General features: G+C 40.1%; 1 protein-coding gene across 1 annotated transcript; it reads left to right on the top strand.

The window, feature by feature from the left end:
- The first annotated feature begins 1,820 nt into the window (after nt 1-1,820).
- NELFA (negative elongation factor complex member A) lies at nt 1,821-25,110 on the top strand. The gene is made up of 12 exons (XM_056489137.1): nt 1,821-1,993; nt 2,108-2,372; nt 9,189-9,360; nt 10,445-10,606; nt 11,512-11,601; nt 13,395-13,525; nt 13,695-13,764; nt 14,588-14,676; nt 15,790-15,901; nt 18,081-18,337; nt 19,287-19,386; nt 20,848-25,110. Exons 2-12 carry the CDS (start codon nt 2,121-2,123, stop codon nt 21,030-21,032), a joined length of 1,620 nt encoding a protein of 539 aa, XP_056345112.1. The 5' UTR covers nt 1,821-1,993; nt 2,108-2,120; the 3' UTR covers nt 21,033-25,110.
- The last annotated feature ends 432 nt before the right edge of the window (nt 25,111-25,542 follow it).

Raw genomic sequence — 25,542 nt, forward strand, 5'->3', positions numbered from 1 at the left:
AAAGCCAGCAGCAAATCCCACAATAACTTTACTGAGACAGAGCTACCCTTTCAAAGGACAGCCAGTCCAGGCCTCTGAACCCGGTGGAGTTTGTGCCATCTCACAGAACCAGGTTAATTCTGTTACAGCTACTGCTTCAAGACAAACAGCTGTGCCAACATGTTCTGATTAACCACCCTCAACACAACTTTAAAAGGAATTGGTTACTTTTCTGCACAATTAGAAGGTGAAAATATCACTAGTTTTCCTTGCTTAATTAGATTTTTTTACACTATCTCATGGATTTTACCCGACTGGTGCCTGTCTTTAACAGCTGGATATAATGAATGGAGGGCAAAGATTACTAGTGATAATTACATGCTGATTATATGACTAAACTAATACAATTCCTTTATAGCTACTTTTAAACATTTTGCTTTAATTAATTTCCTATTCTGTTTCCAATTTAATAGTTGACCTCAGTGTCTTAGTTACTGTTTGGTTTTTTTTCTGTACAAACTAACAGATAAACTCGTGGATAAATATTTCCCCCCACCCCCCAGCTACATACTGAACTCAGATACCAAGGTAGAGGTCAACAAAAATTCTGGATATTTATCTGCTACACAAACTGCCTCGACTTTGATTTTGCTGTTTGAAAATATCAGCCCACTGCATACAAAAAGTCTGTCTTAAATCAGATTTGAGTATACATTGTTTGATAGTACCAACAAAATGCATGATTAGGTATGGAAAAAAATTCACAATGTACTAATATGTAATTTATTCACACAGAAACTTTTTCCCTCAAAATACTTCCACATTGACAGAAGTCATAGCACCCATGAGCTGCAGACACTCAGCATTTTGGGTATCAGTAACACGAACAAAATAAAAGACTCCACAATGCCATATATTTGGATTTGATATTAAGAAAAACGTTTTTGCTGAAAGGGTAGTTAAGCATTGGAATAGGCTGCCCAGGGAATTGGTGGAATCACTATTCCTGGAAGTGTTCAAAAGATGTGGAGATGTGGCATTTGGTGACACGGTTTAGTGGTGGCCTAGATAGTGCTGAGATGATACTCAACATCTTTTCCAGCCTGAAGGATTTCCGTGATTCTATATTGGGGAAATATAAAGCACCTCGGCAACAATTGCTCTGCTCTCAGAGAAATCAGGTTGTAAACAACGTCTTTTAAAGGCAAAATGTTGTAAAGAAAACGTTTTCGTTCAAAAACTTAGAAGATCAGCGGAATCTGCTCCGCACTCCTACAACTCACGTACTTTAATTTCAACCAGAGACCCGCTAAAATGAACCGTTTATGCTGCACTTGAAAGCCTCCGGACTCTTCCGGGATTTGGGCCACTGATTAATTTTTCACATTTAAATAACAACGAGCCGAATCGCTAGGGAACAGGGACGTATGCGCTGCGGGTTTCTGAGCGCCTAGCCCAGGTAACCTCCCACACGGCTGAAGCACCAGCACGCCAGAGCCATGGAGGCGATACCCGGCCCTGTCAGACCAGCACCCCGGCCGGGCTGCTCCGCCGCGCCCCAGCCGCTCTGCACGGGGCTGGCAGCCCGCAGGGAGCAGCAGCCCTGCCCTAAAGCATGTTAAGGGGCATTAGCGGCAGGGCGCGGCGTTGGGTGGGAACACGGGCCGGCCGCGGGCACGGCAGGACAGCGCGCAGCGAGCAGCCGGCCCGCCCTTGGGGCTGTGAGACAGAGACGTGGTGCTCCGGAGAGCGCGAGCTCAGCCCACCGCGGGCAGGAAGCCCTGCCTCCCAGCCCCGCCGCGCCCCGCTCGCCGTTCTCCTCCCACTTCTGCCCAAGGAGGAGTCAGGGCGGACTGTGAGGGACAATGAGCCGGGGCTGACAGCGGAGCTTCTCCACATGAAGCGGCGCCATCTTGCAGTACGGACGAAAAGCTATGGCGGGCGCCATTTTGCATTTGGCCGCGAGATGAGAAGCGCCTTATTATATTTTGCCTCCTGGGCGCCGCCATTTTAGGTTACGGCAGATCATCCGCCTTCCCAAGCGCAACCTCATTGGGCGCCGCCATTTTGGCTTACGAACAAAACGGCGACCCGCAGGGGTCCTCACCCCCTCCCTTCCTCCCTTTAGGTGCCTTCATAAAATGCCCGTCGAGAATCCCCTCTTTTTTCGCCCCGCTCCCAAGATGGCGTCGATGCGGGAGAGCGACACCGGCCTGTGGCTGCACAACAAACTGGGCTCCACGGACGAGCTGTGGGCGCCGCCGAGCATCGCCTCGCTGCTCACTGCCTCGGTCATCGACAACATCCGCCTCTGTTTCCACGGCCTTTCCTCGGCCGTAAAGCTCAAGCTGCTCCTGGGGATGCTGCACCTGCCCCGCCGGGCGGTGGATGAGGTGAGAGCCGGGTGGGAGTCGCAGGGAAGCGGGGCGCGCGTGTGTGTGTGAGGGGGAGAGGTCGGAGATGGCGTGAGGGGAGAAGGGGGGGCAGTGCCCGCACCACCTCCCCCGCCCGCCCTTTTTATTTTCCACACGGAGGCTGCGGGGAGGGGGGACCCCGGGCTGCCCGCGGGGCGAAGCCGAGCGGCCGCAGCCCCTCAGGGCACGGGCGTATGGTAGGGCTGGTCCCCACAGCCATTCCCGCCTCTCCTCGCAGCCCTCTTTGGACGGGCAGGAATAAGTGAAGAAGGTCTCCCGACTCGGTCCTCGGTGTGAGGAAAAGATCCGAGATTCCCGGTGATAAGGGAGTCAGTGGAGTGGGAGCTTTGCTGCTGCTCCTCCTCTTCCTGCTCTTCGGGGGTTCTCTGGTTGGCACTAGCCTTTTGAAAGCAGTTTGGACATGAAGCCCATTGTGTGGCCACAGGGACTCTTTGTAGGGCTGTGTTTTGGGTGCCTTTTAGGGAAGAGAGCTTTTCTGAGGCAGTGGCTGTGTGAGGCTAGGGCAGAGGCAGGGTCGGTTAGGAGCAGTCGTGTGTGAGTGCGGCTTCCTCCCCTCCTTCCTCAGTACTGGCAGCTGTGGAGGTGGCACAAGTCGAGCATCTCGGCTTAAGGAAGGACAGCAGCAAGTGCTGAAACTTTGGGAGTGGACTGTGTGGGGTCTGCACTGAGCAGTGCTTTTCCCCACCCTGCTGCAGTCAGGTCTTGTTTGGGGAAAATTGCCATGCTGTTTGTTTGCCTCTCTTTACCTTTCTGGGAACAGCTGGTGCTTTCCTCTGTTGTCCTTCCCCAGTTAATAATGGCTGGCTCGAGTCTGAGCTGGCTCTGGAGGCTTTTTCACTTGGTCCTGGACCATACCTCATCTTCACCTGGCTTATTCTTACCAGTAGGCAGCTACAGATGTTTGGGGCAATAGCTGGAATGTCTGGAAATCTTAAGTTTCTTCAGCCAATTGGAGGAATTCCTCTCTTATTTCCATCATGTAAAGTAGTATTTTCTGGTAATAATCATGGAAGTGGTGTGTAGTTTTCACCTTCCTGTGTAGAGTATCCTCAGCTGTGCTTTCATCAGTCTTTCTTGGCTAAAACACAGCTGCTTCTTAAGCTTAATATACATATATACCAGGCAGGGTGTGGTATGTAACTTGGATTGTTGTATGCTCAGCTTCTGTGCACTTTTAGTCTGAAAACGGGCAAGCATCACCTTTAAGCAATAATTTACTGTATGTCAGTGTTTGTCTTGCCACATGCATCTATATGATTCTTCACTGTGTTACACCGGTCTCACTTTAAAAAAAGACCAATTCTTGTTCAGCATGTTTATGCTAATTTTTACAGCGTGATATTCATGTTTAGTGCCTGTCCAGTAAACAAGCTGTTGTCCTTGTGTGTGATAAATGGGGTCATGTTCTGGACAAACTAAATAAACAAGGCCAAAAAGGGGGATGGGAGCTTGTGTGAACTTGTGAGTTTGCAAAATTCTTGTGAACTTAGTGTGAAAATTCAAGTAGCCTGGAAGAAATTAATATTGCAGTGTTTAGAAAAACAGTGGTGTTTTTAGATTGAAAAGAGCTTCAAAAAGCTTAGGCACCTTCATAAATAGCACTCATAGCAACTCTTTGAGGGAGCAGCATTCAACTGCAAACTGAAAATAATTTGTTGAAATGCATCAAAAGTGTTCACTGGCTGAACATTTTAAACCAAACCCGAAATGGCAGGCAGCAGCTCACCTGGATCTGTGCTTGTGTTAGCTGTGAAGATAAAGTGTATGTAGAGAAAAGCAAGTCAGTCAGTGTGCCTTTCACTGTGTACTTAGTGATTGGTTGTGTTCCAAACATAAAGCTCTTATTACTGCTATAACAAAATATTGTGGGGCTTTTCAGTTTGGTTGAGTTTGTGAATTCAGTCATAAGTTTTCATTGTAAGCTGATGATGCTGGATTGAGATCTACCCTTAGCATCTTTAATTATTTCAGGAACGTGATTTTTTTTTCCTTGAACTGGGAAAAGGGCCTTTTAAAAAGTGTTAAAAATAGAAAAACTCCTGAGGCAGAAACCTTTAACATTGCTGGTAGGCCTACTATTATCATTACAGGCTTCCTTCTGTAGATGGTAAAAATAGCTGATGTAACCAAACTGCTGACAGAAGGGGATGTTGTCTTATCAGATGCTCATCATTTGTGGTTAGTTTGCTAAAATAGTTTTATTTGTGCAGATTTGTCATCTAACTTACTGTCAAGAATTTAAATGTCTTAATTGGCATGGAGTACCTTGCACACAATATCCAGAAAATAGATAAATATGTCTATGTGCAGAATGGCTGTGCACATCTCTGCAGCAGCCTTTGCTTGTGTGTTGGGGAGTGCTGAAAGCAGTGTGCCTTTCTGCCAGGACAGGGTACCTGTAGCTGCCTGGAAGTGAATTTGTCACTTGGAAATCACTCCCATGTCTGAAAATGATTAAACTTAACTATGAGAGTACTTAATTATTCTCTTTGGAAAGTCATATGCCTTTCCCATGCCATGCACCAGTCTGTATCGATCATGTGCGAGAAGCACCGAGATGGCATTTGGAAGCTTAATTGTATTGGAAAATGTATTGCATCAGCTTTGTAAAGCTTTGGGAATCTCAATAGCAGCTACAGTATATGTTACATGTTAAAAGATATTCCCCTCTCTAGGTAACAGATTCAACTGGATTATTTTCTCTTCAAAATTATTTTTTTTCTGTTAGCATTTTCATGAAAGCTTAGAATAACACAGCCATTTGGGAGCAGACATTTGAATAAAAAGCAATGTAGGAATCAAAGAAACTGGTGGTATTTGGTTTAGAAGGGATTTAATTGCTCCTGGTCCTTTCTAAATCTCTGTGAAAGCTTCAGTCTAGACAAGTGAATCTTCAGTGAGCTCTCTTGAAAGCTCAGTCCTTCACTTAAGTGGTTTTATCCTCATATGTAATATCTTTAAATTTTCATAATGTTTTCATTCAACAGTCCAAATACTGTATAGATATGTGACTTAATCCTCATAATATTCTTGTGGGACAGGTAATAAACCTAATTTTTTATCATGCTGTGAACCTCATTACTGCATGTTTGTTCCTGCTGACTAATAAGAATAATTGGCTCTCTTTTTCATTTTGTGTTTTGTAGGCAGTTATCAAAAATTCCTTTCCCACTGTATTTCTCTGTGCAGAACTTGCAAACTCTTGAATCTTATGGCTTTTCATCTGCTAATTTTTTTCTAGATAATTGCACTTATTTGAAATGATGCCTAAAGCTTAGTGCAGTGCTGACCATAGTTTCAGTTGTGAATTTGGCAGAACTGTTATTTCTGTTTATTCTGCATATTATATTCTTGTTAACCTGATTCACAAAGGCAAGTGCAAGCTTTCTTTTTATGCCAAAGTTTAATTTATTTGTTTGGGGATAGTCTGTGATGTTACAACCAAGTCTGGAACAAGGACTGTGCTTCTGTGCTCTCTGAATTACTTTGGGAGGAAGATCCCTATCCCAGCAGGGACCTGCCCATTTATTGCAGTAGAAATCAAAACTGTTTATTTGTATTGGCTTATGTGCACCAGGAGCTGTCTATGCTGGGAAGTGGGAATTGTGGAGTATGAGAGCAAAGTGTCATGTCCCCTTGCATTTCCCTCTGCACTGAGAACACACAGGCTGCTGTGCACCTTTCTGGCCTGAACTTAGAGTTCATAATTATTTTGTGATGTAAAATGGTGTATTTTAATCTAGTATTTCTCTTGGCCGTTTCAGCTCTTTTTCATGATTAAAATGCAAACCACATTCAGTAGTGGTATTGACCCATCCTGCGCTTATATTGTGCAAATATTAACACGGTGTTTTCAATACAATGCTTTTAGTTTAATGAAAATGCTCTATGATGATAATGCAGTTCCCTATTATATACCATCTTTTCTGTAGCCTCAGAAAGATTAAAGCTTCATTTAGTTTATTAGCCAATTGTTGATGCAGTTGTCTAAAAGTATTGTCATACACATTAATTTAGGCAGAATATAAAGCAAATAAATTCTTTGCAAATAGTCATCTTGGAGCTGTCATGTTGTGTGTTACTAGTCACACTTCCTTTTTTTTATACCTTCCCACAGTCCTGTTTGTCCTTCCTGCACAGCCATTATTAATCTGCCTTTGTCTCTATTCCCAGACACTTCCCATCCTGCTTGATCCTTCTGGATGCTTCTAGTCATGGCCTGTGCTTTTTCTTGTGTGCTAGCAGGCTGAGAAAAATACTTAAGATCCTTAATTTTTAGATGAGAAAGACACTGGAACATGCTACATCAGCTCTTGACATTTGTGCTTAACAAGATGTTTGGAGCTGATGGGAGTTTTGCTGACCCAGTGTTGCAATCATAGACAATTAAGAATTTGGGATTATGGCTGTGCCCTGTAAAGGAACAGGAAAACTGCAGGTAGAGTTGCAACCCTGTTGAGTTGCATTTCATGCATTCTCAAACCATAAATGAAGTGTTTCTTTTCAGCTGCCAGTTGAACAGTGAAGTGGGAACGTGTATATTAATTGCCATTTGAAGACAAATCTGAGTCAAAACTTGAATTGAGCTTGTTGAATGCAAAGCCATATTTAGGCAAGGTCTCTGGTTAGCTCACAGTACTTGTTAGTGTGCTTTGCTTCCCTGTGTGTGATAGTGATGGTGTTCTTCCACCATGTTCATACATGTACTTACAATAATGGTATTTGTCCAGTGCTAGGCAATCAAATTGTTTCTGGACTCCTTTCTTGAAGGACCAAAAGCTTGTTAAGCAGTGCGTTTTGGCATAAATATACTGTCTGAACTTTAGCCCTGAGAGCAGAGGGGATGCAACATGCCCAGACCAGAGCTCTGCAGGAACTTTCCTACAATAGGCGTGCAGCTCTGGGAATTTTTGGTACAAATAGAAGTTTTGTGAAGTAGATATGAAGGGTAAATTGTGAGGATGCAAGAGACATCTTTCCTCTAGCTATTGCTTTGTTGAAGGCAATGACATTCTGTACACTTATCTGCATTAGTGGTGTCCACAGAAAAGCTTGTAAAAGCTATGAATTCATCAGCTCTTCTGGGATATTTTAGGTTTCCAGGTGTTTTGATTCCTTTAGGACAGATAAGGGAAAAAAAGACTTTGCTTTGACTGTGTTCACAGTCATCCTCATCCACTGTAGAAGTGACTTTAGTTAGGGATTTTAGGGCTAGAATAGAGAGATGGACACGTGTGTGGAGTGGGGTTACATATACTCAGGAGGAAATGAGCACTGGAGAGCAGCAAAAAATAAAACCTCAGAAATTGATTCCACTGGGTAAACGTTGGTTAAATTTGACAGCACATTAAACAGTGTGTGGTCCTGATTATTTGCTCAGTTTAATCCAAAGCAAATCAGAGGCACTGCTGAAGATGGGAACTGGCTCATATAGTGTCTTCTTCCTGCTCCTCTCTTTATGATTCTGGTGTTTGTGTGACTACAGTCAGTCACTCCAAGGAGCTGGTTGAGCTTAAACCTGCAAGGGTGCTCATTTTGGGTCAGATGGACTGATGCAATTTGTTTCACAAGCACATAATGTGTGAGCCCTAAAACGTGCAGGGGGTAAAGGGCAAACTGGCTCTCTAGTGGACTTGTAAACCCTTCCAAACTGACAGGGCAATAACATTGTGTGGATGAAAGGACTTGAGAAATGTCAATGTTTGTTTGCCTCTGAGCTTTAGAAGTGGATGATAGAGTAATGGGGAGCAGAAAGCTTAATTTATTAAACTTTTCATATAAGAGTGCTTGAAATAAAGGGAAAGAAGTACAGCATAAAGGTGAAGATGAGTCTCTTGCTTGTCTTCCTGTGTTCACAAACATTACTGTAACTAAGGTTTATGTGCCACAGTGGGTTGTGAAAAATCAAAATTTATGTATTTCCTTATACTTGCTTGTACATTCTTCAGTGTTAATACAATGCAGATAGAGTATAGTAAAATACTTTATGTAATTTTACTGTTGTATTTTGTGGCTTGTTAGACACATAGAATATCTCAAACATCTTAATTCTCTGAAGCTAATGCTGTCACTCTTACATGAAGATTTACTTAGGAAAAGAGAGTGTTCAGTCTTTGGGGGCTTGTACTTGTGAATGAAGTAAACCCCTGATTGTAGTCACCTTGATTTTCATGTCATAATGCCAAAATCTTGTTACTTATGGTGTGCCAGAGGGCTTTGTTTACTTCCATAATGCATAATTTTTGTCAAACAATACAATATTGATTAGGTTATTTTGGCCTAATCTTTAGTAATATTTTGAAGACAATTATGATGACAGCTATAATCTGTCTGTGTAATTATGCTGTAGGCTGGCAAGGAGCACATCTTCATTTAGATGCCTGTTCTAAATAAATTGTATTCTATTTGCATATTCCTATCACTGAATAGAAGGTGTGTGTCCACAGGGAGTATGAGTGTAAAACAGAAGAAGACAGTAATGCAAAAATTTGGCAGCTGCTTTTAGTAAAAATGCCTAGTGCTAAACAAAGCCTTGAGCTGCCAAAAACTCTAAACAAACTTGGGTTAGATTGGCTGAAAGCAGCATAAAAAAATTACCTTGGTTTATTCTTCTCTTAGTTCTAGAGTTAATGTGTAACTGTGTGGAAACAGTTTCCCTCTTCCCTTCCCCAGTAGTAAAACATTGTGCATGTTTGTGTGTTATTAAAATAAATCCAACTATAACCTGTTTAAAACTGTTTCCAATTGTTGATTTTCTTTTTCTTTTTTTGTTAGATGAAAGGGGCACTGACTGAAATTATCCAGCTCGCTACCTTGGATTCAGACCCCTGGGTCTTAATGGTAGCTGATATTTTAAAATCCTTTCCAGATACTGGCTCCCTTAACCTTGATCTTGAAGAGCAGAATCCCAATGTTCAAGATATTTTAGGAGAGCTTAGAGAGAAAGGTAAGACTTTTCTGTTGGTGAAAATTGCAGGGACATGGTGCCTTTTTTTAGAAATATCCTGTCATTTCACAGGCAGCCTTCCTGTTTTAACAGTAGAGGTATGAGAACAGGCACTGTCTTGTCTCTAACTACCACAGTTCATGACCTGGAATGTTACTGGACTGGGAACTGTGGTATTTGAGGAATGGTACCTTCTTAAATTGTCTTTTCGTATATCATCAGAATTTAATGTCAGTTATTGCCCGGAGTGTGAAGCGCAGCACAAAAGTTTGTGTGGATTCATTAGTACCACAGACAGCTGTGCTGCAGCTTAGTCAGTAGAGCCTTTTTCTGTGTTGTTCTGTCCCCATTTGTGGTACCCAAGATGACAGCAAGTCTCTGTCTGGTGTGGAAGCATCACAGCTGCCTCTGCTGGAAGTGGCTGGACAGCAGGTGAAAGGTGCTGCAGGGAGACTGATCTTGGGAAGAGTTGTGCTGCTGGTGGCCAAGTAGCTACAGATTGCCCAGCAGCTGAATATACACAGGGTCAGGCACTTGCACAGTTGCTGCTTCAGACAGTAAATGGTGATGCAAAACTGCTCCCACTTCACTGGGTTTATCTTAGCACATTGTCTAGAAAAAGCCCTCGGGCATTCATGGACAGACACGATCTGGGGCTGGAGGTTGCTGCAGAACAATAATTAAATGACTTGGAGGTGGAAACACTTTGTTTTCTTTCTATAAACAAATGATGATTTGTCTGTCTGCACTTGTTATTTGGATTTTCATTCAGTAGTTTGGTTTTCATGTGTAATTTTTAAGGAATCTGAGAATTAATTTTTTTTTGACAATAGTAGCATATTTAAGATACATATAATTTGACTAGGTATAATTAAAATAGAAGCTTTTACAAAGCTGATGGGAAAAGCAAACATACTAATAACTGGTTATGTATTGTGTAATAATTGGAACTAAATTACTCTTGGTGTTTGTATAAGTAATCTAAAATTTAAAACCACCTGTACAATCTAGTTGTGAAATGTTTTGTCATTAGCTGTCAAAGAGGTGCTAATACTCCTGTGTACTGTGTTAACTTTTTATACAGTTAGTGAATGTGAAACTTCAGCTATGTTGCCGTTGGAATGCCAATACTTAAACAAAAATGCCTTGACAACACTAGCTGGGCCACTTACTCCCCCAGTGAAACATTTTCAGCTGAAAAGGAAACCTAAAAGTGCCACTCTCAGAGCTGAACTCTTGCAGAAGTGTAAGTAGTATTAAGATTGTGTACAAATTAAGTGGTGAAAAGAAGATTTATATTAATATATTCAGTCTTGTTCTCCAGAATGGTGATACACATTCAAATTTTCTGTTACGAGAGCTTTCCTTGATGAAGATGTTCTGATGAGTGGAAGAGCAGGTGGAAGTCATTCCAGCCAGGGTTGCATTAAAATGCTAATCTTAATTTAAGTGCTGTTCAGATTTCAAGGCATGCAAAGAGCTGTAGCTTCATAAAGCACAGATAGGTCCTCTCCTGGGTATATGTAACAGTTGGGAAGACTTCTGAGGGACAGCTTAGGTTAAAGCTCCTGAAACAAAAGTAAAATGAGAAGTTTTATTTTGCCGTGTGCTTTTGGAGCAGAGAGCAAGAGCTGCTAATTAATGCTTTCTCTCACTCAGTATAGCTGTATAGGGTGTAAAAAACAAGAGGGTTTTCCCTTAATAAAAGGCAGCATATGTGTACATGTATGTATTGGTAGCTGGTTGAACTAAGTGATCTTAAAATAGTTTACTGCAGCTGCTGTTCTGTTGCAGCAGCTTGCTACTTTCTTGCATGTAATTTGAGTTGATCTGGTTAAATACAAAATTTGTAACTTTTCTTAATGTGTCGCATAACTTTAAAAAGTTGTTTAAATTTTTATTGAGCAAATTGTCTATTCTGGTGATTTCTTTTAGCTTAGGCTACCTTGTCCACTGCATAAGTATATTGATACTGCATTTTCTCCAAATATTGTGCTTGCTTCATATAAATGACCTGAGTCTTTAAAATATAATTCTTTGTTCCTATTCCTGTCTCTTTATGTATTAGTTAATAACATTTTATGTAAGAAGCAATGTGTTGTATATTTTCAGCACAGGTTCTGTAATAACTAAAGCCGTTTTTCCTTTTAGCAACAGAAACTGCACAACAGCTCAAGAAGACTGCAGGAGTGCCTTTCCATGCCAAAGGCAGGGGACTGGTCAAGAAGATAGATACAACAAGTATGGCTTATTTCATCAGTTCTCAGAAAGAAAACCTGATAAAGTGGCCTTGATGAAGAATATAATTACCATCTGTTTTTTACAAAAGCTTATTTTTTTTTTTTAAGCAAAGGATTTATCCCTTAATGCCTCCCTCTCTCCCGATATTTAAATATTTCTGACATGTCTTGTCAGAAAGAACAACAATGTGGGGGTTTTTTAAATGGCAAGTATATCTGCCATGCATCTAAACTGTATGCAGCTAGATCATGCCTATAGACTTTGACAGGAATTTAATTTGCATCACTCCAGGAATAACTCCTGACTAAGCCATGTTGCTCCAAAAGGAAGCAGAGTGGATCACAGTAGTCTGCTGTGCTCTTTGAAAGGCTGTGAAGTAAACTGAAACTATCTTGTATTTGTATAATTCTGTCTGAAGAAAGAAGAGAGGACAGTGTGTTCTCTGCAGCCAAGGCTGAGCAGTGAATTTTACATGGCAAACCTGTAGAATGATCCTTCAGCTTTGTATTAATGCATTTCAGCTGTTTGCTGAAGTTCCTGAACTGCTTGAATTTTTCAAATAAGGTGTGAGAAGAGGTTTTAAAATTAGTTACATACTCTTAAGTCACTGCACAGGGATAACTTTCCTGGCCACCAGTGATGCTGAGGTGTGAACCTTTGAGTGATTTCTTGGTGTTGTAGCTGGAAGGTGTGAAGTACTTTGTGTCGATGCTGTCTAAGATGTGGCTTTGAGGGCTGAAGTTTGACCTCACATTCATGCAGAAAAATGCAAAAGGTCTATCTGTAATTTGAACTAAAAATTATATAAAAGAACTGTTAGTTCTTGGCATTCTCTGTAGCTGTTGAATTACTAAAGCCAGTTCTTAGGCCTGGCCTTTAGAGCCAGTTGGCCTCTAGAAACAGGAGTTGGGGTCCTCAGCAAACCATTGCTGGAAGGTACTCACATGGGTCAGAGCATTGTCCTGTGGTGAAAACATTTTCAGTACAACATTTAGAGGGATACAGAGTCTCTAAGCTCAAACTGAAGTTCTCTGTTTATCTTCAGCTTACTGGGCGTAATGAGATAGTCAGGGAGCTCAAAGACCTAATATATCTGTATATGTATCCCATATCTTTTAATAGTCAAATGATTGCTGTGTTTAGTGGTAGCATTAAGTGCGAGGTAGAAGGGCAGCAGCATAGCGTTGGGAGGAAACAGATGCTTACAGGTGTAGCTGATGCTACTGAGCATTGAGACAACAGGTATTCTGTTTGCACATAGACCCAGACTGGGTCCTCCTTGGGCAAACAGCAGCTAGAATTTCATACCCCTGTGTGAGGCAGTAACTTGCCTTTGCAGTAGATCACAAGCCCTTAGCCCTGCAAAAGCTTGGTTAAGATTTTTGGTTAAATACAGTTTTAACAAATAATTATGAAAATCAAAGAGCAACTTTGGCAATAATTGGATTTAAAAAATTCATGTTCTATAATATTTTACATGTTCAGAGTTTATTTTTTACAAGCAAGGAAAGCATCTGTGCGTATAGGAAAAGTAGATTTTGTTAGCAGTGTACCCGTTTCATTACTTCATGTAGAATGGGGTTGCTGTTATGACTGTTGCTCCTTTTTTGAAGAGTAACCTAATCTAACCGTTGAGGAACATGTAGTGTAATAGCCAATTCCACATTATAAATGTTTTAAAGGACAGGTAGTGTATACATTAAGAAGGGGAAGAGCTGAAGAACTTGCTAAAGCATTTTTCATAACCAGTTAAACACATATTTCAGTTGTTGCTTTCTTTGCTCTTCCCTAAGCACCACTCAAAGGAATACCAAAACAGGCTCCATTCAGGAGTACTTCAGCACCCAGTGTTTTCAGTCCTTCTGGAAACAGAACTCCTATTCCTCCTTCAAGAACACCTCTGCGCAAAGAAAGAGGGGTGAAGGTAGGGGCACTCCTTGTTTCTCTGCTCAGCTCTCTTCTCTCACCTAAACTGAGTTTCTGCTGCTGCTTTGAATCAATATATTAAAGGGAAAAAACTGAGGATGATATTTAGATATAAACTACATATATTTAATAATGATTATTAAATTCTCTGTGGTCTTTCTTTTTAGCTTCTAGATATCTCTGAGCTGGATATGGTAGGTGCTGGCCGTGAAGCAAAGAGAAGAAGAAAGACCTTAGGTTGGTACAGCATTCTACTTACAAAGGCTGTCAGTACACCTGCAAATATGATCAAGATTTGTAGTACCATTTTGTTCTTAATTTGCTAAATCTTAGCCTGAGCTAAACTTTAAAAAATGAGGGGAATGTGATACCAACCAACCCAAACAGGTTTTAAGGGAAAATTTTGACTTATTTCAGTGCTCCTATTCACATTGCCTTGGCCTAGGTAATATAACTCAATCATATGAAAGGATTGTACTGCTCAGTTTCGCCTTGGGCAGCCTATAGCTGTGTGATTAGCTTCAGTACTGGAATTTTTCTGAGTTATTTTCATGTACTTCTACTGGCTGTATGGCCATGTAAATTAGGTGAAAGTAATGTTGAAAAAATTTATAGCACTCTCCAGAATTTTGACTGAGAGATCTTAGCAAGTGAATAATATCTGATACACTGCTTTTAAGGCAAGTGACAGGGTAGTACCTTACTTAACCATATCAAGAAGATACACTATGCAGCATATTTATCCCAAAACAGCTATTTTGTATTTGTCAGAAAAAAAGTATACCACCGCAGAACAAAACTATAATTGAAATTAAAATGTTGTTTGGGCTCTCATGCTTTGTAGTATCAGATTTGAGTTAATGTATCCTGTACACTGTGGTTCAGTTCATTACTGGGTTAATTATAAAACTGTTTGGAGATTACTATATATATTTCAGCATATACCTCTTCAAGCATGTTTTAGCATACTTTGAGAAATGCATTTTTCTATCTTTGTTTAAAAAGTATATTCAATATTAATGAAAAAATTTTTGGACTCACTTCTGTTTTTATGCAATAGATACGGAAGTTGTGGAAAAGCAAGCCAAAGAAGAAACAGTAGTAGAAAATGCTACCCCAGATTATGCTGCTGGCCTTGTATCTACACAGGTAAAATCAAACAAAATCAATCAAGCAAAAACCAACCAGTCAAAAAAAAAAAGATAGTCTTGATGTGTGCTATCCACTTAAACACTGTAATGGTATTTTACTCACTTGTTGAAACATGTCTCTATGTAAAAATTTTTACATATTTTTTTCAAAATTCCATTATATTTTTACCAAAGAGAAAGCAAAGTGCTAGAAGTTGTTCATTCAGGGAGATGGAGAACAAGTTATGTGTAGGCTTTTTTCCTCCTGTTTCAGAAACAGCATATTAGAAACCATGGTGCAGCTTTGTTTTCTCAGTCAGGATTTTGGTTCTACAAGAATGTTACGTCCTGCCCCTGCTTTTGAGTGAGAGCTTGTCTGTTGGGCATGTGTGACAAGCCAACGCCAACATATAGGCAGATCTTGGTAGGCCAGAGTCAGGAGTGAAGGTCATTGCCTCTTTCTGCAGAGTGCTAAGAGAATGTTTTAGAAAGTTCCACATTTTACAAGTTGTCTATATTTTAAATTATTTGTCTGTTAGACTTATTCCACCCCAAAACTTCTTTCCTCTCTCACCCCCTTATGTTCACAAGGCTGCATCAGGCAGTGAAATCATCAGCCATGCTGCTGTCTTTGTGCTGTGTATGCAGTCTCATGTATAATCGAATACAAGATGAGGCTTTTTCTGTAGCCCCATCATCCTAGATAGCATCAGTCATGTTGGTGTTGACTGCCTGTTTCACTGGGAATGGTGTTTTTGCCTGTGCTGTTACTGCTGCCTTCTGCTTACCTATGTCCCAGAGGCCTTTGTGTTCTCCTGGGTGATACCCTAGTAGGCCTTATGCCCATGGATTAACATGGTTCTGCTTGGTAATGGTGGAAGAGCATGTTTCCTCTGGCAGATCACTTAATCCTAGAGTGTAATTCTTCATAGAGTGCCATCAGCATAAATTTCTAATGTTTGAAGTGGAAAGTTAGTGTTGAACAGGTTGTTAGGTAGTACTCCTAACAGAGGAATCTGCAGTTAAGTTCCCAAAAGGAATATCTTAGAAAAATGAATGTTGAGGTCTTATTTAAAATGCAGAAAGAGCATACTTGCAGTGAGGCTTTAATGCTTTCTTTTCTGTTCTGTAGAAACTTGGCTCATTGAACAATGAGCCTGCACTACCTTCTACGAGTTATTTACCTGCTACCCCCAGTGTGGTGCCGTCTTCCTCCTATATCCCAAGCTCTGAAACACAGCCAGGTAACAGACACTTCTTTCCTTTTGGGACCTGTTAACTCCAGCTCTGTACAGTTCTACTGTCTGGCTGCTCTTTCAGTTAGAAACCTACTGTCCCTCAACTTGAGTGAAGCTCCACCTTGGCAATATAAAATCCATTGCAAGACTCCAGCCTTTGAGTTTGAAGAAACCAGACATAGCATTTAACCTGAGTAAAGAAAATAATTGTTGGCTCTAAATTTTTAGTGTGACTGCTGTGTAAGTAAGTGAAACAATTTCCTGTTTTGTTTTGTTTTTTTACACAGTAATAGGAAACCCAGCTTTTGTAATCCCCAGAGAGAAATTACTATGTCTGAAGTGTATATTCCATGCACACATGTGCTAGCACATACAGAGCAGTTGCTTTCAGATGTCAGTTTTATTTCTAGAGGCAAGTGCATATTACCTTTCACAGTTTGGGATTAAGCCATCCATTTTTCTTCTACCTTTGTATATCAAAGGTAATAGCTGACCTCCTGTGTATTTTGGAAAGTGCTGTTATTTTTAATTCTAGAAAATTTGCAGTAGTCAAAATACCTTGTACAAGTCCTTTTTTTCTTACACATTTTAACCAACTCGATTTTATTTTTCCCTACTGTGTGTGAAGTCTTTAAAGGAATGTATCAGTTTGTGCTAACAGATGTGCATGACTTGGATTCTTGACCAGATCTGTCTGTTAACAGAGAACCAACATTGCAGTTTAATACATTATTTTTACTTTTGCTTGTGAGTTGTGGCATTTTGGGCACTACAGAAAACTGTATATGCAAAACCCAGTTGTTTCATTTGGCCTCAGAACAGTTCAGAATCTCTCTGAACGTCCATGCACATCTTTGTCTTGCAGAAAATTGGCATCTCCAGAAGGAATGCAGCCAAGAACACATCAGTGTGTCAGGAGCTATAGTACTATTTTCCAGAGTGCTGGCATTGTGTTCAACAGCAGGAAAAGTCTAGTTTAAAATTCTCTATTCTCTACTCTTTCTTTAAGGAGTATGGAGTATTTAGCATTTCTTATTGACCAGAAACATAAAACTCTTTCCTTCATATAAGATGCACCAGAAAATCCACAGATTTAGCCTCATATAATCTGAGGTTGCATAATTAAGACATTACTTTATGAAAGTCATTCTGACAAGAGACAAAGCCATTAATGAAACTTGTACAAGAATAAGGAATAACTCATAGTTGCGAGTGTTTATCCTCTCAATTGTTCCACATCTACTAAAAATACCAGTATTGCTAAAATCATTGCCATGGCTGTGCCAAGGTGGAGAACTATAGACGTCTCATTTCCTAAAATCTGATCCAAAGGGCATCAGTGTAGCTCTGATCTGTATCTGCCTTTAGTCTGCTGTGAGCACAGTGTGAACAGGTCAGCTTAAACCTCATGAGGTTTGTGAATGCTGCTTAAGCAGCTGTGCCTGTGTCCAAGAGCTGCAAAAGAACATAGAGTCTCCACTGAGTAATTACCACTGGCTGGACAGATGGTAACTTGCATGGTCAAGCTGCTGTGATTTCATGAGTTGCCTCCAACTGCAGCCAGGTTTGGAATAGTATAACTTCCTTATTGCAGGTGAATGGATCAGCTTGGAGAAAGAGCAGAGTTAGGCCTTGTCAAAGTTTTGGGGGTTTTAACTTCTAGCAGTTAGTGTTTAAATAATGAGTGATTTGTGAAGACTGCATTTAATTCTGATATCTGTTAAAGAATATTTGTATTTTCAGTATCATAATGGCGCTTGCTTTGAAAGTTGCCACTACATTAGGTAAAAACTCATGAAATATCTTTGGACTTGCTCTATGTAATAGTACAGCAACAATCCTAGTAAGATCAGAGTACAATTGTTATAGCTATATAAACTGAAAAGTAAGTATAGGAGTTTTAATTTAATTAATTGTGTATTGATTAAACATATTAAATATCAAATTTGATGCTAAATATAGTGTATCCATATTGAACAGCTAGTTACTCTGTTGTCTAATTATTTCTAAAGATAATTGAGTGGAAAGAGCATTAGCTCTTTTTCATATGGATATTAGATGGCATATTGAATTGTGGTGCTAAAATGGAATCATCAGAGATTTTTAGTTTTTTAAAGGCTACTGGTCATGCTAATCCCTATTTGTGGATAATAGTGTTTTTAATTATCCTGACTGATTTTTGCAGCTGGCTCTGCACGAGAGGCCTTGCAGACCAACAGACAGACTGAAGAGCCTGCAGCTCCAAATGCTACTACAACTCTCCCTGCACAGTTCAAACAAAGAACACCCATGTACAACAGTAACTCTAATCCCCCTGCAGCTACACCTACCTCACCCCTAACACCCACCACACCTCCTGCCATCTCCCCTGCGGCACAGGCACCACAAGTGGCCCCCCAAACTCAGCAACAGCCACCACCCAAGAAAAGCCTTTCTCTCACAGTAAGTGAAAACAGGTTCTTTTTGACTGATTTTCATGTGGATTGGATCTCATTTCTGTGTAGACATTTCTTGGCCTTTGGATCATGGAGTGGTTGAGGCTGCTTTTTTATAACCAAAGACTACAAAAATACTTTGTGGTTTAGCATTGCTGTCTGAATGTTTCAGAACATTCACAACATTTTTAGTTGTGTAGTGTTAATATTGCAGTACTTAAGTCATTACTTAATGCTGTTTGTTATGTAAAATAATGTGTTGCTCATTATAAAGAATTATGGGAGAAAGGTGTATTTCCAGCAGAAATTGCTCAGTCAATTGCACATAATATAAATTGCATAAAATTGTCCTGACATTACTACTGGGGGAAAAGACATCAATAGATTCTTTTAAGGTAGAAGATTTATTTCTGATCCACCTCATCCCCCATTACACATTTTTCGAAGCCTGAGAGTGGGGATATATCTTGAAGCTTTTTATTGCTGGTACTTTGGTATATATTATGTGTGTGCCTGGAATTCAATTCAAGATGGCTTACAAGATCTGAACTTTAGCATACTGGGTGACATCTTCAGTACCTCTACTGCACTGATTAAAGGAAAATAAATCCTCTGAAATTATTGCGAGCCTGGGTTTGTTGGATTTTTAGAGAAAGCATTGGGTTATTTTCTTTTTTGCCTAATGTCATAAAAGACACAAAATTGATAACGTAAACATTGAGCCTCTCAGATGTTTCTGCAACTATATGAAGGTGGGGTGTTTTTTTCAATATCCAGAGTTCAGTTATCACTGCTGTGCATGTTAGGTGTAAGTATTGCAGAGGGGAAGCCTTGAGGTTAAGATGCCTTTTTTGTTAAGTTTTTGTAGGTCCTACAGACTTTCCCCTTATTCTTTTATACTCATCTGTGGGCAGAGTTTTTCTCAACTGAATTGACTTTTGTTGTGTCTGTTACAGAGGGAGCAAATGTATGCTGCACAGGAAATGTTCAAGACTGCAAACAAAGTTACAAGGCCAGAAAAGGCTCTTATTCTTGGATTCATGGCAGGATCCAGAGGCATGTATTGGTATTAATTTAGCTTGCTTCTGAATACACAAATCTGAAAAACAGCCCAGCATTTCCAAATGTGCATGAGAGTGCATTGCTTTAGCTTTGTTGGTATGTGCTAGACTCTTTGCTTTACACTGGACTCTACATAATTTTATGAATTATAGTTCTAACTATATGGAAATGGGACTTTTGGGCCCATTTCCACAAAGCCAGCTGGTCTATCAGAAAAGCTGCTGAGCACAATATAAGTGAACTCACTGTAGAATCATGCTTAGGGTTGAAGAGAAACGAGGCAGCTGGTAAGCAGTGAAAACAAAGTGGTTGAGTGCTAGTGCTCTGCCTAGAGGACCAATGAAAGTAAATTCTTTTGTGTCCAGTTGATGTACCAGTCGGGTAATACAGTATCTCTTTGCTAATTCCTTGCTTTAGAAACTGGCAACTGTTACCTCAGAGACTTTAGATAACAACTGGTGCTGTGAATCACAGGGAGATAAGCTGTCTCATAGCTGGATCCTGTTATGGATTGGCCTTGATAGACCAAAGCTCTTTTACCTAGAAGATTATTGGATGTAAGATGAGAAGGGGCTTAAGAGTCCTTAAGTGAACTCCATCATCTGCACTAGCTCTGGTTTCTAATTTGGTGTTTGGGGGCTCTTATCATCAGAGTCCTGCAGCCTAAGTGTAGCTCATGTGTTTGGAGTAATGCAATACATTGGTGAGGATGAGCAGAGCAGAGTTACTGTGGTGATTTAAATTTGGTGCACCTTGCATTAATGATGGTGTTTTCAGTACGCAATGCTACTTTAAATTGCAGTAGGAGGCTGTACTTTAATATCTACATTAATAGCTTTTTCTAATGCAAAGTAAAATATTTTGGAAGTGTGTGTGATATAGGTTAACTTATATGTATATAGTAAAGTATATATTAATATGAATTCCTTTAGTAATGTCAGCACTTTCTGAAGTGCTGGATAAGTAACTGCCAACTGATATTCTTGAGCATCATTCTGGTACCTTGAAGTGTGACATTTAAAACTCCTACTGGCATGGAAATGAGTCTGGGACAAGTGGTTTCAGTGAAGCTTTTTGGGTTTCCTTAACAGCTAAAAATTCTTGAAGCATTTAACTACAACTGTCTCCCAAGTAGAGTAACTCTGGTAGTTTACCAACTCCATTTAAATATAAGCTTCTCTTCTGACTCTTGAGGCAGAGAAATTACATTGGCAGGCTTTAGTCCCTCTTCCATTATTCTTCCAATTACTTTAGCCTTGAGCTTCATCTTTTGGGGTCTGGTTTTTTATTTTTAAAATTCAGTCTCAGGAATATGGAGGGAGGAAAATGCGGTTTGTTCAGCTTTGGGTTTGAGAGTTGTGTTCTGTTCTGTTTTTTTTTTCCAGCATAAGAACCCCCTATATCGTTTAATATACTGATGAAATGTATAATGTGTTTCTTTCTTTCTTTCTGCAGAGAATCCTTGCCAAGAGCAAGGTGACATCATCCAAATTAAACTCAGTGAACATACAGAAGATTTACCAAAGGCAGATGGCACGGGCAGCACCACTATGTTGGTTGACACAGTCTTTGAAATGAACTATGCTACTGGTGAATGGACCAGATTCAAGAAGTACAAACCTATAACTAATGTTTCCTAAGAGATACAGCAGCAGCAGACTGGACCAAATCAAGCTTAGAGTCAACCAGCTCATAGAGTATGTCAACTGTACAAAATGGCATTCATGTGTACATTTCTTATTACCCTCCAGAGTAGAAGCTGTGCTCTTCAACCAAACTGAATTCAGTGAACACAGAAGATGATGGTGTCAAACTCGCTTTTTTTTTTTTTTTTCATTAATCTTGGGTAGGGGGACATTGTTGGTGTGTTTTTGTTTTCCTGCAGTTCAGGATGCTGAAAAAGGAGATCACAGCTGAAAGGTTACAGATGGGAGCAGTTTACTGCTAAGAACCAGAAGAGAAGACTACTGCACAGTCACTCACGGTTTGCTGTTAACTGAGGGCACAGATCTTTATTGTAAAAAACATTTTCTTTGGCAACATGAGTTCTGTCATAAGAATGGATATTTGAATCACCACCGGTCGGTGCTTGATAGTTTTGTATTTCAGCTGCAGTATAACTATTGCAGGTGGTAGATGTCAGTGTCTAAAGGTACCCACTGTATGTTTAGCTTATTTGTGCTTGGGTCACAGGATGAGATTGAGCAGCTTGTTAACTCTTTGTATTGTCAATGTACATGCCCAGCATGAGTTAATCTATATTTGGCATTATTTGAGAGAGACAGAAACTGAGTATTGTAACTTCCTGAAGGAAAAGAACCATCAAAATTATAAAAGTAACTGTGGCTTGTCTCTGCCTGGAAGTGATAGTTTCTTGCCATAGGAGTCTTGGGGTAGAAGTTGATCTACGGCTCTTGCATAACAAGCCCTTTGCACAGCATAATTTACCTGGAGGAAGGGAAGCAACTACATCTCAAAACCAATTAGAACTTAATTTAAAATGGCCCTAGAAATGGTTGAGACACGTCTGAGTAGTTTTGTTGTCTTGAAGCACTGTACGTTTGGTTGAGCAGTCATCAAGTGTTTGATTGTCAAGTTCTGACCCAAAACGTTTTGAATGTAGCTGTGGTTCTTACCAGTGTAGTTTTATCAGTATAATTGCTAATGTGACCACAATTATACTGACATATAAATGTGCCTTGTACTTGTCCCCTGCTAGTAGAAGCACATTGTTATCTTTATAACTGTGTTCATACCACTGGTGTAATCTGGCTTTAATAGTACAAACAAACCTGGCATTTACTGAGAGGATTTATGTACATAAAGTCAGGATTCCTTCTTTGGAGACTTGGCATCATCATTTGAAGGAGTCTTGGATTCAGTGTCTGGTTTCTGCCAGTACTTGTGTATGGAGCTGTGCTTGGTTGGGAATGCTGCCTCGAAGGAAGAAATACAAAGATGAGTAGCAGAGTGGTGTTGAGGAGGTACCTTGGGCTGACTTAAAGGTTCATGTTGAAATAGAACTTTTAGGACAAAATGAGGCTTTTTATTTGTTCCTTTTTTTTCCTGGAAAAAAAAAAAAAGCAGACCAAATCCCATAGTACAATTGTATACTAATAAAGACATTTAGATGTTTGATTACTCTTTTGGGGGGGGGGGGAGGGTGGGCAATTTTTATTGCGTTTTAATCTTAGTTTTTCAATCAAACTACCCAACAAGACAGGGCAATTATAAATAATATTTTTTAAAAATGCCCTGTATTCTACAGTGTTTTAAGATGTGACCAAAAGTGTAGATTTCTTAATTTTATTTAAGGCAATACAAGAATGTTCTAGCTCCTGTAATGGGCAGGGTATTTGATGGTAACTGCTGCTGTTACAGAGTGTTGTGCATGTTTTAGTGTGAAGGTTACTCACGTTTAACTGTCACATCGGGGCTGTCCTTCCCAGAGTTACCCATTTCTGAAACAATGTAGATTGTAATTTCGATTCCAACTTTTCTTTTTAAACAGGTAGAAAGCAGCTTGACAAGTGAGGGTGAGTAGTGAGTTTTAGTTTTTAGGAGTTTAGTAGAATGTGCTATGGTTATAACTTATTTGGTTTTAGAGTGTTACACAGTGAGGGCTAACCATAGGATATGAAAGTATTCATCTTTTAGAAGAAAGGTTTAAAGAAAAGTGACATTCCTTTTGTTGTCTGCATTCAGATTTTAAAGTTTCCTTGTGATGACCAGTTTTCTGTAAACCTGCATGATACTTCTGTCTTAACTGTTCTGCTTGCTAGATGAGCTGCAAGTATCAGATACTGTTGTTAAGAATGTGCATTTAGAAAGTTGGCTGGCTTGAGGGGTGTGCACTATCATTGTAAACTGTTGGTGCAAGACCTGTGCAGTTCAGTCATGGTCAGGAGCTGCTGTGTGGTGGCTCTTTTGGCTTGCTTGAGATTAGTGGTGGTCCCTCACTAAACTTTCTGGGTCCAGAGAAGTCTGCATTTCAGACCTGTGCTTTGGATGGAGATAGCTGTCCCTCTGCTCTTCAAGAAGCACTCTAGAATGCAGTGGAGTCATTTGAGTGCAGTAATGTGTAGGAAGCTTAACCATGCTGCTCTTTGTAATTGCTGCATGATGCAGTTGGTCTCCAGGCCTGTTTGTCTAAAGTCAGTCATAGGCAATAAATGGAAATTATAAGTAGAACTAGAGTATATTTTTATTTCCGTTAATTCAGTAGGATGAGACAATTTAACACTGCAAAAATAAATTATTTTTTAAAGTCGCTCTATGACCCTCAATACCAGAGCATTACTTCAATTTGATCTGTGAATCTGGAAAGTGTTTAAATGCCTAGAGAAAGGGAAGTTTTTGCAACATTATTAAAATGATACAGTAAGAAGTAAAACTACATGGAGTTCTTTGGTTCAGTGAAAGATAAAATCAAATCTGTGTTTTGAAAGTAGGAATAATGCCAGACAAATCAGAAAGGGCAACATCAATATTGAAATTCCAGTATATTGGAATTGTTACATACAGAACAAAATCTGACCTTGGAACTTGACATTTTTTATCTTGAATACTCAGTCACTTGGATGTAAGTGAGGCTCATTGTGTGCTGTAAGGTTAAACAAAACCATTTCTTTACTCTAGAATGACTTGCAGATATACTGAGTTGACCAGAGAAGTAATTCAGAGTTTCCTTAAAGCTTTGCTTTTGTCCTTTCCCTCATCTCTTTATCCAAGCATGAAGTTTTAGGAAATAGCAAGCCCAAACTTTAGAACTTTGGGTTTGAGCTGCACCTCATCAAGGGGGATATCCCAGTCTCTCTTGCCCTGTCTGTGAGCGAGAAGCCCCTGTCTGTGCAAGCCTAGGCATAATATGAATTAGCTTCTTTGATTTGAGTGTAAAATTCTGGAGAAAGAAGCAGTGAAAGTGGCTTATTGTTTTCCCTGTCCAAACTTTTTAGGGGAGAAAGAGCACATTAATCTTACCTAGGATTCTTCAACAACTTGTCCTATAGTAAGTGCCAGGTTTTTGAAGGCTCCATTTTCTTTCATGTGTGCTGTGAGGACCAGAAGGAGTGAAATAAGTGTAATGAAGAAAGGGAGCCCAAGAAGGATGCTGAGCAAGAGTTCTGATCACAGATTCCATCTTTCTGTTCATTCATCTCTAGTGCTTTGTAGTTACTGCCATACAAACCAGTCTAGGCTTAGCACAGGTAACACTCTAGTATTGGGCTGGTGTTTTGTGGGCTAACCTGATTTTCAGTGCTGACTTTGTCATTTAATGTTTCAGTTCAATACCATAGGATCCTGGATACAGTGGGGAGGGGCCTTTGGTAGTTGCTTGACATCTCCATGTGGAATTGGTCACTTCTCTTACTAGGTTGTGTCAAAGTGCAGACCACTTGTCTAGATAAAAGAATCTTGAGACTTTGAGATCACACGGTTTAAGAGTGAATCACATTTTCATAGTAAGATCTGACTGGAAAAAAAGACTAAAAAATGTTAAGCCAGAGCCCTCTGGGAATCTGGTGCCTTTAACAAAAACTGTCATTTTGTAAAAACATCACATCTATAACATAGCCCGTATGTTTTCTATTGGTTTTTGTTTGTTTTGGTTTTTTTTTTTTGTACAGATGTAAATTCAAAATATTCTGTCTTTGGGTACGTATTTTCAGTGTAATACAGTATGTATAATAAAAAATTTAGATTTTCTAAGGAAGTGGACTGGTGCTGTTCTTAATTACCAAATTGTTCATTGTACTAATAGTTGAGTTGCTGTACTACCAGCCTGAGTCCAAACAGCCAAATTGCCTGATGAGGTGTATTTTTTCAGATATGTGACATTGTTTCTATAGGAGCATTTCAGAGTTGGCCTTTCAAAGCTGACAAGTGGTGGTTTTGGTTTAGGCTGTTTGTGAGTAGATTTACTGAAATACCTGCTCTTGCTCTGTGTGTGGGTTCACTGAAAGCTGATGAGCCCTGGGTGCTGTGTCTGCAGTGTGTGGGTGTGCCTGTGCTGAAGCACTTGGGCCACAGCTGAGATCTGATGGTGTGAGGAAGTTCTGCCATGCCCAGGTTCTGTGGATGAGGTGTGGAAGTGTGGAGCAAACCCTGTTGTTCTTCAATGCTGCCTTTATCTGAATTGGAGCAATGGTG

This window comes from Oenanthe melanoleuca, chromosome 4, assembly GCF_029582105.1.
Source record: "Oenanthe melanoleuca isolate GR-GAL-2019-014 chromosome 4, OMel1.0, whole genome shotgun sequence".
Classification (NCBI taxonomy): domain Eukaryota; kingdom Metazoa; phylum Chordata; class Aves; order Passeriformes; family Muscicapidae; genus Oenanthe; species Oenanthe melanoleuca.